This window comes from Falco peregrinus, unplaced genomic scaffold (genome assembly GCF_023634155.1).
Source record: "Falco peregrinus isolate bFalPer1 unplaced genomic scaffold, bFalPer1.pri scaffold_51, whole genome shotgun sequence".
NCBI classification, from domain to species: Eukaryota; Metazoa; Chordata; class Aves; order Falconiformes; family Falconidae; genus Falco; species Falco peregrinus.
Genome location: NW_026599615.1, coordinates 238,121 through 252,837, shown reverse-complemented (window position 1 = coordinate 252,837; position 14,717 = coordinate 238,121). Strand labels below are relative to the sequence as shown.

Here is a 14,717-nt window from a genome sequence, read left to right as displayed (position 1 = left end):
GCTGTGCAGAGTGTGCTGCACGGGTGAGCGCTGTTTACAAGTATAGGTTACCCTCAGAATATGTCTGGATGAGACTTTTCGTATCGAAGGTCAGCGCAGGGATGTCTATGATAAATCCAGGGCTCTCCTCAATCTGTGTTTTCAGTTTTCTGTTGTTGGGGGCAGGAGAGGGGAGGCAGAAATGTTAATGGAGATCTCGAGTTTGAAGATGTCCCTGAGACTGCCAGCTGTAACTCTGAGTGATGAGGAGGTCTGCCAGGAGCCTCCTGAAGTGCCCTCAGCCACTCCTCCGCCTATGAACAGCAGCAGCAGCACCTTTGCTGGAGCCATCAGGGTCGTTCTGAGCTGCCCTTTTCCCCCTGCGGGCAGGACCCTGCGCCCAGCCAGTGCCCTGCAGACAGGCACGTTTGTGCGGGGCCAGAGCACAGAGGTTGTGATGGGATCTGTGAGCGCTGACAGGGAAAGACCTGGCACAGGGAGATACCTCCCACAAGGAATATCTCCTGGCAGAAGCGATATGATCAGGGAATGAAAGGAAACTTCAGACAGAATTGTTGAAAGGAGCATCAGCGAGCTCTCTCTGACCATGTGCAGCGCAGACCCCTTTCTCTGAGGCATCCCCCTGGCTGCTCTCCCCGCAGCAAAGCCTCTGTCCTCAGGGCTGGGGGTCCCGAGGTGTGAGCCTCCCCCTCTGCAGCCAGAGCTCCAGCAGAGCCGCGGTGCAGCTCTGCAGCCACGTGCCCCGGTCCCTCTGCAGAGCACAGGGGCTGAGAGCAGCTGCCCGGCAGTGTTGGTGTGTGGGAGGTGGCGAGCAGAGCTGGGCAAGGGCAACGCTGCCCTCAGTGCCTGGCACGCTCGCCCTGGACACTCTTACCTAGACCATCAGTGCAATTTTACTTCTTTCTCTGCTGTTTTGGGTTAGTTTTATTCTCTAGCTCTTGCTGTCAGGCTCTCTGGGGATGGGTGTTTCAGCTGCAGAGTCACACTCTGACCTTGTGGGTCCTCTCCTGCAGGTGTGTCCATGGGAACAAGTGTCCCAGCTTTCCTCTCACCTGTGGGGCTGTGGGCAATGCCCTATGTGGGGCTGGGCAAGGAGCTGGTTCTCCCTGAACCTGATGCTCTTGTTAGGGCACTTGGCTACCTCCTTGAAGTTCCCTTCCAAGCAGTGAGTTGCCCTCCAGAATGGAAACCTGTCCCCTCGCACCCATGAGTGACCTGAAAGCCCCACATAGAGGCGTAGAGTTTCTGTGATGGAGAAAACACTGCTGGGGTGGGTGAAATGAGCTGTGTATCCTTTGCTGTGGGTGGGATGCTGAGTTCTGATGAAAGTCTACACCCTTTACTGGTCTGTGGTGGGTCAGTCTGTTCTCAGCAGTGCCTTGTGGTACTTCAGGGTAACATGGGAGTGTGGCCACCATTCATCTCAGGAAGGTGCAAGCCCATAGAAACTGGGAACCAGCAGGACAGACCACCTCCCCTCACTGGGCACTCACCCACAGGCAATCCTCTTGCCTCACAGACCTCACTCTGTTACCCCGGAGGGCAGCAAAAATGCTCTGCTTTTCTGACATCCGAGAATACGCAACAGGAGAGATGGCAGGGAGCAGTGAAAAAACCTAAAACTCCCTTAAAATGCCTTCACCCTTCCCGTTCCTTAGCACTGGCGCTGCAGACGCTGACCAGCCCTTCTGCGTTGGCACTGGTTTCACAGGACAAAGTTGAACACCAGGACTGGTCCCTGCCCCCACCCAGTGCTGCAGAGTGGGGCTGGCTGGTCAAGAGCCCGTGGGCAGATGCCCTGCTCTTCATCACCTACACGGCCAGCACCAAGCAGGGCTGCAGCCACACAGCTGCAGGAAGATCTCCAAGAAAAGAGAGGGATGTCTGTGTGTGACGGAGGGATGGTCTGTGGGAAACGACTTTGATTGTGCTTGCAGAAGTCTCCCCTAAATTATCACTGTCTTTTCCTCCTGTGACAGGACCATATGCCCAGAGGCAGCAGATGTCCAACAGCAGCTCCATCACCCAGTTCCTCCTCCTGGCATTGGCAGACACGCGGGAGCTGCAGCTCTTGCACTTCTGGCTCTCCCTGGGCATCTACCTGGCTGCCCTCATGGCCAACGGCCTCATCATCACCACCGTAGTGTGCAACCACCACCTGCACACCCCCATGTACGTCTTCCTCCTCAACCTCTCCCTCCTCGACCTGGGCTCCATCTCCACCACTGTCCCCAAAGCCATGGCCAACTCCCTCTGGGACACCAGGGACATCTCCTACGCAGGATGTGCTGCACAGCTCTTCCTGATTCTCTTTTTCCTTTCAGCAGAGTATTTTCTCCTCACCGTCATGGCCTATGACCGCTCCGTGGCCATCTGCCAGCCCCTGCACTACGGGACCCTGCTGGGCAGCAGAGCTTGTGTCCACATGGCAGCAGCTGCCTGGGCCAGTGGGTTTCTCCATGCTGTGCTGCACACGGCCAATACACTGTCACTGCCGCTCTGCCACGGCAATGCCCTGGGACAGGTCTTCTGTGAAATCCCACAGATCCTCAAGCTCTCCTGCTCACACACCTACCTCAGGGAAGTGGGGCTTATTTGGGCTAGTGCCTTTTTGTACTTTGGGTGTTTCGTTTCCATCGTGCTGTCCTACGTGCAGATCTTCAGGGCTGTGCTGAGGATCCCCTCTGAGCAGGGACGGCACAAAGCCTTTTCCACGTGCCTCCCTCACCTGGCCGTGGTCTCCCTCTTTCTCAGCACTGCCACGTTTGCCTACCTGAAGCCCCCCTCCATCTCCTCCCCATCCCTGGACCTGGTGGTGGCAGTCCTGTACTCGGTGGTGCCTCCAGCAGTGAACCCCCTCATCTACAGCATGAGGAACCAGGAGCTGAAGGACGCACTGAAGAAGCTGATGCAGTGAGATTTATCTCAGAAGCAATGAATTATCCATGTCCCTTCAGGAGGCATTTCCAATTCATGTCTGGAAACTCCAGTGCGTTTAGCATTCTGTTTGTGACAATCCTGTTTGTCTAGTAATGTCTGAATCCGTTGCACGTGGGAACCCAGCCTGTCTGACCCGGTGTCCTTGTACATGTGCGTGGGTGGACAATTAACCTTGACTCCTGTCTCACATCTCTGTAATAAAAGGAGGATTTCTCAGTTCCGATGTTTGGACTTCTGGCACTAATTCCAAAGCCAAGCTCAGGAACAAGCTGCAGGAATTTTTCCCTGAACAACATCTGTGTGCTTTGGTTCCCCATGGCTCATGGGAGGAGGGCATGGGGCAACGTGTTAGGGCATGGGCCTGTGTTGAGCCTTGGCGTGTGGGTGCCCAGTGCCCATGGGAATGGTGGGTGACCAAGAGGGATGTGCCTGGGACCATGTCCCTGGGCTTTCAGGCACCGCTGCCCTGCACAGCAGCACCGCCTGCTCAGGGCCATGCCTGAGACCACATCCCTGGGCAAGAGCAGGTGTCTCTGTGGATGCCCCAGCTGGGGCAGGCTGCTGTGTCCCTGGTGCAGCAGGAGGTGCCTGGGGAGCCCCCAGGCCAGCAGCCTGGTGCTGGGGACAGGGACTGGCACCGAGGGGCTGCCGGGAGTGGGCAATCAGGGTCCCTGTGAGAGAGGAGCAGCAGACAGAGGGAGGCAAAGGCCTCTGTGTCCTCATGCCATGGCTGGTGCCAGCCCTGGGGCTGACTGGCAGGAGGAGACCCCTCTCTGCCCACCAGCATCTCCTGTGCCCTTGTGATGGTCTATGGCCATGGGGTGAGTGCCCAGAGCTCTGCAGCCCCCTTTGGGTGGGCACTTGCATGGGGCCAGCCCCGCGTGGGCTGCTGTGTCTGCCTGGGCTGGGGAGAGGGCAGGGGAGGGGGGCAGAGCTGTTGGGGGGCTGGGCTGGGAAGGGCCAGGGAGAGGGAAACCCCAGTGAGAGCTCAGCTGTGTGGGTGTGCAGCGTGGGGGCACACAGCAGGGTGGTCCTGGTGCAGATCTGGGGGTCATGGTGAAGCAAGCAAGGCACCAAAGGAGCGGGACTGAGGGGCCTGCTCTGTGCCGTGTTCCCTGCACACCCTCAGAAAGCTGCAGAAGGGAAATTTTCCCCATGAATTCCCAAACACTGCTCATTTCCATGTCTGGTCTTATACCCCAGCCCTCATTAGGGACCACTGCTGCATGGTCACCTCTGTCCTCCTCCGTTGCCCAGAGGTAGCCAGCTCCATCAGCATTGCTAAATATAAAGGGAGCCACTTTCCTGCTGACACTTGTTACCCACAAGTCCCATAGCCCTTGCCACAGTTGGTCTCTCAGTGAAGGCCATAGTCGGACACCTCCAACAAGATCATGTTCTCATGGCATGGTGTTCTAACAAATATTGATAGAGATCCCACCAGCTGGCCTGGGTCCAGCGCTCCAGTCTTTCACTCAGAACAATTTCTCAAATAATACTCTTACTCTCTCACAGACAGAATGTTCCAAACACACCCGTGCACAACTCCACCGGGGAAGGTGCCAGAAAGGCGTTCTGTTGGTAGTTTTTACACTACCCCGGTAGGCAGCTGAAAGGCACCAGAAAACTTGTTCTACCTGCTTTCGGGGCTGAGATGGGGAACTGCTGAATTTTGGACTCGTCTGGTGACAAACTGTTGCAAGGCACACCCCATGCACAAGTCCACCGGGAAAGGTGCCAGAAAGGAGTTCTGTTGGTAGTTCTCACACTACCCAGGTAGGCAGCTGAAAGGCACCACAAAAGTAGGGCTACCTGCTTTCTGGGATGAGATGGGGAATCGCTGAATTTTGGTTTCTGCTGGTGACAACATGTTCCAAACACACCCCATGCACAACTCCACCGGGGAAGGTGCCAGAAAGGCGTTCTTTTGGTAGTTCTCACACTACCCCGGAAGCCAGCTGAAAGGCACCATTAAACTTCTTCTACCTGCTTTCGGGGCTGAGATGGGGAACAGCTGACTTTTGTACTCGGCTGGTGACAGAATGTTCCAAACACACCCCTTGCACAACTCCACCGGGGAAGGTGCTAGAAAGGAGTTCTGTGGGTAGTTTTTACACTACCTTGGTAGGCAGCTGAAAGGCACCACAAAATTTGTTCTACCTGCTTCCTGGGCTGGGGTGGGGAACTGCTGACTTTTGGACTCGGCTGGAGACAAAATGTTCCAAACCCACCCCTTGCACAACTCCACCGGGGAAGGTGCCAGAAAGGCGTTCTTTTGGTATTTTTTACACTACCCCGGAAGCCAGCTGAAAGGCACCATTAAACTTGTTCTACCTGCTTTCGGGGCTGAGATGGGGAACTGCTGAATTTTGGTCTCGGCTGGTGACAAAATGTTCCAAACCCCGAGCACAACTCCACCGGGGAAGGTGCCAGAAAGGAGTTCTCTAGGTAGTTCTCACACTGCCCCGGTAGGCAGCTGAAAGGCACCACAAAAGTAGGGCTACCTGCTTTCTGGGCTGAGATGGGGAACTGATGAATTTTGGACTCGGCTGGTGACAACATGTTCCAAACACACCCCATGCACAACTCCAACGGGGAAGGTGCCAGAAAGGATTTCTCTTGGTAGTTTTTACACTACGCTGGAAGGCAGCAGAAAGGCACCAGAAAATTTGTTCTACCTGCTTCCTCGGCTGAGATGGGGAACTGCTGAATTTTGGTCTCGGCTGGTGACAAAATGTTCCAAACCCACCCCTTGCACAACTCCACCGGGGAAGGTGCCAGAAAGGCGTTCTGTTGGTAGTTTTTACACTACACCGGAAGCCAGCTGAAAGGCACCATTAAACTTCTTCTACCTGCTTTCGGGGCTGAGATGGGGAACCTCTGACTTTTGGACTTGGCTGGTGACAAACTGTTGCAAGGCACACCCCATGCACAACTGCACCGGGGAAGTTTCCAGAAACGAGTTCTCTTGGTAGTTTTTACACTACCCCGGTAGACAGCTGAAAGGCACCAGAAAACTTGTTCTACCTGCTTTCGGGGCTGAGATGGGGAACTGCTGAATTTTGGACTCGACTGGTGACAGAATGTTCCAAAAACTCCCCATGCACAACTGCACCGGGGAAGGTGCCAGAAAGGAGTTCTCTTGTTAGTTCTCACACTACCCCGGGAGGCAGCTGAAAGGCACCACAAAAGTAGGGCTACCTGCTTTCTGGGATGAGATGGGGAATCGCTGAATTTTGGTTTCTGCTGGTGACAACATGTTCCAAACACACCCCGTGCACAACTCCACTGGGGAAGGTGCCAGAAAGGAGTTCTGTTGGTAGTTTTTACAATACCCCAGTAGGCAGCTGAAAGGCACCATTAAACTTGTTCTACCTGCTTTCGGGGCTGAGATGGGGAACCGCTGACTTTTGGACTCGGCTGATGACAACATGTTCCAAAAATACCCCGTGCACAACTGCACCGGGGAAGTTTCCAGAAACGAGTTCTCTTGTTAGTTCTCACACTACCCCGGGAGGCAGCTGAAAGGCACCACAAAAGTAGGGCTACCTGCTTTCTGGGATGAGATGGGGAATCGCTGAATTTTGGTTTCTGCTGGTGACAGAATGTTCCAAACATAGCCCATGCACAACTCCACCGGGGAAGGTGCCAGAAAGGAGTTCTGTTGGTAGTTTTTACAATACCCCGGTAGGCAGCTGAAAGTCACCAGAAAACTTGTTCTACCTGCTTTCGGGGCTGAGATGGGGAACCGCTGAATTTTGGTCTCGGCTGGTGACAACATGTTCCAAACACACCCCATGCACAACTCCACCGGGGAAGGTGCCAGAAAGGAGTTCTGTTGGTAGTTCTCAGACTGCCCCGTAGGCAGCTGAAAGGCACCATTAAAATTCTTCTACCTGCTTTCGGGGCTGAGATGGAGAACTTCTGAATTTTAGACTCGGCTGGTGACAAACATTCCCAATGCATACCCCATGCACAAGTCCACCGGGGAAGGTGCCAAAAAGGAGTTCTGTAGGTAGTTCTCACACTGCCCCGGTAGGCAGCAAAAAGGCACCAGTAAACTTGTTCTACCTGCTTTCGGGGCTGAGATGGGGAACCGCTGACTTTTGGACTCGGCTGGAGACAAATAGTTGCAAGGCACTCCCCATGCACAACTGCACCGGGGAAGGTGCCAGAAAGGAGTTCTGTAGGCAGTTTTTACAGTACCCCGGTAGGCAGCTGAAAGGCGCCACAAAAGGTGTTCTACCTGCTTCCTGGGCTGAGATGGGGAACGGCTGAATTTTGGACTCGGCTGGTGACAAATAGTTGCAAGGCACACCCCATGCACAACTGCACCGGGGAAGGTGCCAGAAAGGAGTTCTGTTGGTATTTTCTACACTACCCCGGAAGCCAGCTGAAAGGCACCATTAAACTTGTTCTACCTGCTTTCGGGGCTGAGATGGGGAACGGCTGACTTTTGGACTCGGCTGATGACAAAATGTTCCAAAAATACCCCGTGCACAACTGCACCGGGGAAGTTTCCAGAAACTAGTTCTCTTGGTAGTTTTTACACTACCCCGGTAGGCAGCAGAAAGGCACCAGAAAACTTGTTCTACCTGCTTTCGGGGCTGAGATGGGGAACTGCTGAATTTTGGTTTCTGCTGGTGACAGAATGTTCCAAACACTCCCCATGCACAACTGCACCGGAGAAGGTGCCAGAAAGGCGTTCGCATGGTAGTTCTCAGACTGCCCCGTAGGCAGCAGAAAGGCACCAGTAAAATTTGTTCTACCTGCTTTCTGGGCTGAGATGGGGAACGGCTGTCTTTTGGACTAGGCTGGAGACAAACATTCCCAACGCCTACTCCATGCACAACTCCACCGGAGAAGGTGCCAGAAAGGAGTTCTGTTGGTAGTTCTCACACTGCCCCGGTAGGCAGCTGAAAGACACCACAAACTTTGTTCTACCTGCTTTCTGGGCTGAGATGGGCTAAATATTCTATAGGGAATATGTCTTAAGAATAGGACTTACGGTTAAATCTTAAGGTTTAAGTCTTAGGGATAAGTCTTAGGGTTAAGTTTTTGTGTTAAATCTCAGGGTTAAGTTTTAAGGTTAAGACAGGGTTAAGTCTTAGAGTTATGTCTTAATGTTAACGTCTTAAGATTAAATCTCAGTGTTAAGTGTTATGGTAAAGTCTCAAGTATAAGGCTCAATGTTAAGCCTCAGGGGTATGTCTTAAGGTTCAGTCTTAGAGTTAAGTCTCTAAGGTTAAGACTTAGGGTCAAGATTCAGGGTTATCTCTTAGGGTTAAGTCTTAGGGATATGTATTAAGGTTAAGTCTTATGGTTCAGGCTTAGGTTTAAATTTATGCTGAAGTCTTAGGGTTAAGTTTTAAGGTTAATTCCTAGGGTTAAGTCTTATGGTTAAAGTTTTAAGATTAAATCTCCGGGTTAAGTCTTAAGTTAAAGTCTTAAGTCCTATGGTCAAGTCTTATGGTTTAGTCTCATGTTTAAGTCTCAAGGTTAATCTCAGTGTTAGGACTTAAGGTTGAATCTTAAGGTTGAGTCAGTGTTAAGTCTTAAAGGCTAAGTCTGTAGTTTAAGTCTGAAGGGTTAAGTCTTGGGGATAAGTCTTAGGGTTAAGTCTCAGGGTTAAGTTTCAAGGCTAAGTTTCAATGTTAAGTCTCAGGGTTATGACTTAGGGTTAAGCATTAAGGTTAAGTCTTAGGTTTCAGTCTCAGGGTTATGTCTTAGGATTAAGTCTTAGGGTTAAGTCTTAGGGTTAAGTATTAAATTTAAGTCTTAGGGTTAATTCTTAGGGTTATGTCCTAAAGATCACGTCTTAAGGTTAAATCTTAGGGTTAGGTCTTAAGGTTAAGACTTAAGATTAAGTCTTAGAGTTATGTCTTAGGGTTAAGTCTTAAGGTTAAGACTTAGAGTTAAGTATTTAAGGTTACGTCTTAGGTTTATTGTCTTAGGGTTAAGTCTTAGGGTGTTGTCTTAAGGTTAAGTATTAATATTAAGTCTTAGGGTTAAAGTCATAAGATTTAATCTCAGGGTTAACTCTTATGGTTATGTCATAAGTTTAAGTCTTAATTTTAAGTCTTGGGGATAAATCCTTGGGTTAAGTCTCACGGTTAATCTCAGGGTTAAGACTTAGGGTTAAGTCTTAAGGTTAAGTCTTAGGGTTTAGTCTTAGGGTTCAGTCGTAGGGTTAAGTCTCAGGGTTATGCCTTAGGGTTAAGTCTTATGTTTAAGTTAAGTCTTAGGTTTAAATCATAGGGTTAAGTCTTAGGGTTAAGTTTTAAGTTTAAGTCTTAGGGTTAAGTCTCAGGTTTAGTTTTTAAGGTTAAGTCACAAGGTTAAGTCTTAAGGTTAAGTCTTAATTATAAGTGTTAGGGTTAAGTCTTAAGGTTAAGTCTAAGGGTTAAGTCTCTAAGATTAAGTATTAGGTTTAAGTCTCAGGGTTAAGTCTTAGGGATAAGTCTTAAGGTTAAGTCTTAAATTCAAGTCCTAGGGTTAAGTTTTAAGGTTAAGTCTTAAGGTTAAGTCTCAGGGTTATGTCTTAGGGTTAAGTCTTAGGTTTAAGTCTCAGGGTTAAGTCTTAGGGTTAACTGTTAAGGTTAAGACCTAAATTTAAGTCTTAGGGTTAAGCCTTAAGGATAAGACGTAAATTTGAGTCTTAGCGTTAAATCTTAAGGTTATGTCTTACGGTTAAGTGTTAAGGTTAAGTCTTAGATTTAAGTGTTATGGTTATGTCTTAAGGTTAAGTCTTAGTGTTAAGTCTTAGGATTAAGTCTTAAGGTTAACTCATAAATCTAAATCTTAGGGTTAAATCTTTGTGTTAAGTCTTAAGGTTAAATCTTAAGTCCTAGGGTTTGAGTCTTAGGTTTAAGTCTTAAATTTAAGTCTTTGGGATACGTCTTAGGGTTAAGTGTCAGGGTTAAGATTTATGTTTAATTCTTAAGTTTACGTCTTAGGGTTAAGTCTAAAAGTTTAGTCTTAAATTTAAGTCTTAGTGTTGTCTTCGGTTAAGTTATAGTGTTAAGTCTTAGGGTTACATCCTAAGGTTCAGTCTTATATTAAATTCTCAGGGTTAAGTCTTAGGGATAAGTCTTAAGGTTAAGCCTTAGTATTATGTCTTAAGATTCAGTCTTAAATTTAAATCTTAATAATAAGTCTTAAGGTTAAGGTTTGGGGATAAGTCTTAGGGTTAAGTCTCAGGGATAAGTCTTAGGGTTAAGTCTCAGGGATAAGTCTTAGGGTTAAGTCTTAAGGTTAAATCTTAGGGTTAAGTCTTAAGGTTAAGTCTCAGGGTTAAGTCTTAGGTTAAGTATTAGTATTAAGTCTTAGGGTTAAGTCTTGTGGTTAAGTCCTAAATTTAAGTCTTAGGGTTATGTCTTAGGGATAAGTCTTAGGGTTAAGTCTTATGGTTAAGTCGTAAATTTAAGTCTTAGGGTTATGTCTTAGGGATAAGTCTTAAGGTGAAGTCTTAGGATCAAGTCTTAAGGTGAAGTCATTATGTTAATCCTTAGGGTTAAGTTTTAGGATTGTTTCTTAGGGTTAAGTCTTAATGTTAAGTGTCAGGTTAAGTCTTACAGTTAAGTCTTATGGTTACCTCTTAATGTTATGTCTTAGGGTTAAGTTATAAGGTTAAGTCTAAGGGTTAACTCCTAAGGTTAAGTGTTAAGTTTGAATATTAAAGTTAGGTCTTAAGGTTAAGACTTAGGGTTAAGTCTTATAGTTAAGTCTTTAGGGTTAAGTCTTAGGGTTAAGTTTTTGGCTTACGTCTTAGGGTAAAGTATTAAGGTTAAGTCTTAAACTTAAGTCTTAACGTCAAGTCTTAAGGTTGAGCCTTAAGGTTAAGTTTTAGGGTTAAGTCTTAGGCTTAATTTTTATGGTTAAGTCTTAAGGTTAAGTTTTAGGGTTAAGTCTTCTAGTTAAGTCTTAGGGTTAAGTCTCAGGTTTATGTCTTACGGTTAAGTCTTAAGGTTATGTTTTAAGGTTTAGTCTTGTAGTTAAGACTTAACGGTAAATCTGAAGGTTAAGTCTCATGGTTAAGTCTTAGGGATAAGTCTCAGGGTTAAGGCTCAAGGTAAGGTCTCAAGGTTAAGTCCCAGGGTTAAGTCGTAAGGTTCTGTCTTAAGGCTGAGACTTAGGGTTAAGTCTTAAGGTTAAGTCTTATGGATTGAGTCTTAGGTTTACGTCTTAGAGTTAAGTCTTGGGGATATGGCTTAGGGTTAAGTCTCAGGGTTAAGTTTCAAGGCTAAGTTTCAATGTTAAGTCTCAGGGTTATGACTTAGGGTTAAGCATTAAGGTTAAGTCTTAGGTTTCAGTCTCAGGGTTATGTCTTAGGATTAAGTCTTAGGGTTAAGTCTTAGGGTTAAGTATTAAATTTAAGTCTTAGGGTTAATTCTTAGGGTTATGTCCTAAAGATCACGTCTTAAGGTTAAATCTTAGGGTTAGGTCTTAAGGTTAAGACTTAAGATTAAGTCTTAGAGTTATGTCTTAGGGTTAAGTCTTAAGGTTAAGACTTAGAGTTAAGTATTTAAGGTTACGTCTTAGGTTTATTGTCTTAGGGTTAAGTCTTAGGGTGTTGTCTTAAGGTTAAGTATTAATATTAAGTCTTAGGGTTAAAGTCATAAGATTTAATCTCAGGGTTAACTCTTATGGTTATGTCATAAGTTTAAGTCTTAATTTTAAGTCTTGGGGATAAATCCTTGGGTTAAGTCTCACGGTTAATCTCAGGGTTAAGACTTAGGGTTAAGTCTTAAGGTTAAGTCTTAGGGTTTAGTCTTAGGGTTCAGTCGTAGGGTTAAGTCTCAGGGTTATGCCTTAGGGTTAAGTCTTATGTTTAAGTTAAGTCTTAGGTTTAAATCATAGGGTTAAGTCTTAGGGTTAAGTTTTAAGTTTAAGTCTTAGGGTTAAGTCTCAGGTTTAGTTTTTAAGGTTAAGTCACAAGGTTAAGTCTTAAGGTTAAGTCTTAATTATAAGTGTTAGGGTTAAGTCTTAAGGTTAAGTCTAAGGGTTAAGTCTCTAAGATTAAGTATTAGGTTTAAGTCTCAGGGTTAAGTCTTAGGGATAAGTCTTAAGGTTAAGTCTTAAATTCAAGTCCTAGGGTTAAGTTTTAAGGTTAAGTCTTAAGGTTAAGTCTCAGGGTTATGTCTTAGGGTTAAGTCTCAGGGTTAAGTCTTAGGGTTAACTGTTAAGGTTAAGACCTAAATTTAAGTCTTAGGGTTAAGCCTTAAGGATAAGACGTAAATTTGAGTCTTAGCGTTAAATCTTAAGGTTATGTCTTACGGTTAAGTGTTAAGGTTAAGTCTTAGATTTAAGTGTTATGGTTATGTCTTAAGGTTAAGTCTTAGTGTTAAGTCTTAGGATTAAGTCTTAAGGTTAACTCATAAATCTAAATCTTAGGGTTAAATCTTTGTGTTAAGTCTTAAGGTTAAATCTTAAGTCCTAGGGTTTGAGTCTTAGGTTTAAGTCTTAAATTTAAGTCTTTGGGATACGTCTTAGGGTTAAGTGTCAGGGTTAAGATTTATGTTTAATTCTTAAGTTTACGTCTTAGGGTTAAGTCTAAAAGTTTAGTCTTAAATTTAAGTCTTAGCGTTGTCTTCGGTTAAGTTATAGTGTTAAGTCTTAGGGTTACATCCTAAGGTTCAGTCTTATATTAAATTCTCAGGGTTAAGTCTTAGGGATAAGTCTTAAGGTTAAGCCTTAGTATTATGTCTTAAGATTCAGTCTTAAATTTAAATCTTAATAATAAGTCTTAAGGTTAAGGTTTGGGGATAAGTCTTAGGGTTAAGTCTCAGGGATAAATCTTAGGGTTAAGTCTCAGGGATAAGTCTTAGGGTTAAGTCTTAAGGTTAAATCTTAGGGTTAAGTCTTAAGGTTAAGTCTCAGGGTTAAGTCTTAGGTTAAGTATTAGTATTAAGTCTTAGGGTTAAGTCTTGTGGTTAAGTCCTAAATTTAAGTCTTAGGGTTATGTCTTAGGGATAAGTCTTAGGGTTAAGTCTTATGGTTAAGTCGTAAATTTAAGTCTTAGGGTTATGTCTTAGGGATAAGTCTTAAGGTGAAGTCTTAGGATCAAGTCTTAAGGTGAAGTCATTATGTTAATCCTTAGGGTTAAGTTTTAGGATTGTTTCTTAGGGTTAAGTCTTAATGTTAAGTGTCAGGTTAAGTCTTACAGTTAAGTCTTATGGTTACCTCTTAATGTTATGTCTTAGGGTTAAGTTATAAGGTTAAGTCTAAGGGTTAACTCCTAAGGTTAAGTGTTAAGTTTGAATATTAAAGTTAGGTCTTAAGGTTAAGACTTAGGGTTAAGTCTTATAGTTAAGTCTTTAGGGTTAAGTCTTAGGGTTAAGTTTTTGGCTTACGTCTTAGGGTAAAGTATTAAGGTTAAGTCTTAAACTTAAGTCTTAACGTCAAGTCTTAAGGTTGAGCCTTAAGGTTAAGTTTTAGGGTTAAGTCTTAGGCTTAATTTTTATGGTTAAGTCTTAAGGTTAAGTTTTAGGGTTAAGTCTTCTAGTTAAGTCTTAGGGTTAAGTCTCAGGTTTATGTCTTACGGTTAAGTCTTAAGGTTATGTTTTAAGGTTTAGTCTTGTAGTTAAGACTTAACGGTAAATCTGAAGGTTAAGTCTCATGGTTAAGTCTTAGGGATAAGTCTCAGGGTTAAGGCTCAAGGTAAGGTCTCAAGGTTAAGTCCCAGGGTTAAGTCGTAAGGTTCTGTCTTAAGGCTGAGACTTAGGGTTAAGTCTTAAGGTTAAGTCTTATGGATTGAGTCTTAGGTTTACGTCTTAGAGTTAAGTCTTGGGGATATGGCTTAGGGTTAAGTCTCAGGGTTAAGTTTCAAGGCTAAGTTTCAATGTTAAGTCTCAGGGTTATGACTTAGGGTTAAGCATTAAGGTTAAGTCTTAGGTTTCAGTCTCAGGGTTATGTCTTAGGATTAAGTCTTAGGGTTAAGTCTTAGGGTTAAGTATTAAATTTAAGTCTTAGGGTTAATTCTTAGGGTTATGTCCTAAAGATCACGTCTTAAGGTTAAATCTTAGGGTTAGGTCTTAAGGTTAAGACTTAAGATTAAGTCTTAGAGTTATGTCTTAGGGTTAAGTCTTAAGGTTAAGACTTAGAGTTAAGTATTTAAGGTTACGTCTTAGGTTTATTGTCTTAGGGTTAAGTCTTAGGGTGTTGTCTTAAGGTTAAGTATTAATATTAAGTCTTAGGGTTAAAGTCATAAGATTTAATCTCAGGGTTAACTCTTATGGTTATGTCATAAGTTTAAGTCTTAATTTTAAGTCTTGGGGATAAATCCTTGGGTTAAGTCTCACGGTTAATCTCAGGGTTAAGACTTAGGGTTAAGTCTTAAGGTTAAGTCTTAGGGTTTAGTCTTAGGGTTCAGTCGTAGGGTTAAGTCTCAGGGTTATGCCTTAGGGTTAAGTCTTATGTTTAAGTTAAGTCTTAGGTTTAAATCATAGGGTTAAGTCTTAGGGTTAAGTTTTAAGTTTAAGTCTTAGGGTTAAGTCTCAGGTTTAGTTTTTAAGGTTAAGTCACAAGGTTAAGTCTTAAGGTTAAGTCTTAATTATAAGTGTTAGGGTTAAGTCTTAAGGTTAAGTCTAAGGGTTAAGTCTCTAAGATTAAGTATTAGGTTTAAGTCTCAGGGTTAAGTCTTAGGGATAAGTCTTAAGGTTAAGTCTTAAATTCAAGTCCTAGGGTTAAGTTTTAAGGTTAAGTCTTAAGGTTAAGTCTCAGGGTTATGTCTTAGGGTTAAGTCTCAGGGTTAAGTCTTAGGGTTAACTGTTAAGGTT

At 44.9% G+C, this 14,717-nt stretch overlaps 2 protein-coding genes across 3 annotated transcripts in view; one reads left to right on the top strand and one right to left on the bottom strand.

Moving 5' to 3' along the window:
* The window catches only part of LOC129783537 (crossover junction endonuclease EME1-like), a 178,276-nt gene that overhangs the window by 54,365 nt on the left and 109,194 nt on the right, over positions 1–14,717 (bottom strand). The window lies entirely within an intron of this gene.
* On the top strand, positions 572–2,917 carry LOC129783538 (olfactory receptor 14C36-like). The gene is made up of 2 exons (XM_055793489.1): positions 572–587; positions 1,968–2,917. Exon 2 carries the CDS (start codon positions 2,003–2,005, stop codon positions 2,915–2,917), a length of 915 nt encoding a protein of 304 aa, XP_055649464.1. The 5' UTR covers positions 572–587; positions 1,968–2,002.

Coding starts and splice junctions, on each gene's coding strand:
- LOC129783538 (XM_055793489.1), top strand. CDS start 2,003: ATGTCCAACAGCAGCTCCATCACCCAGTTCCTCCTCCTGGCATTGGCA.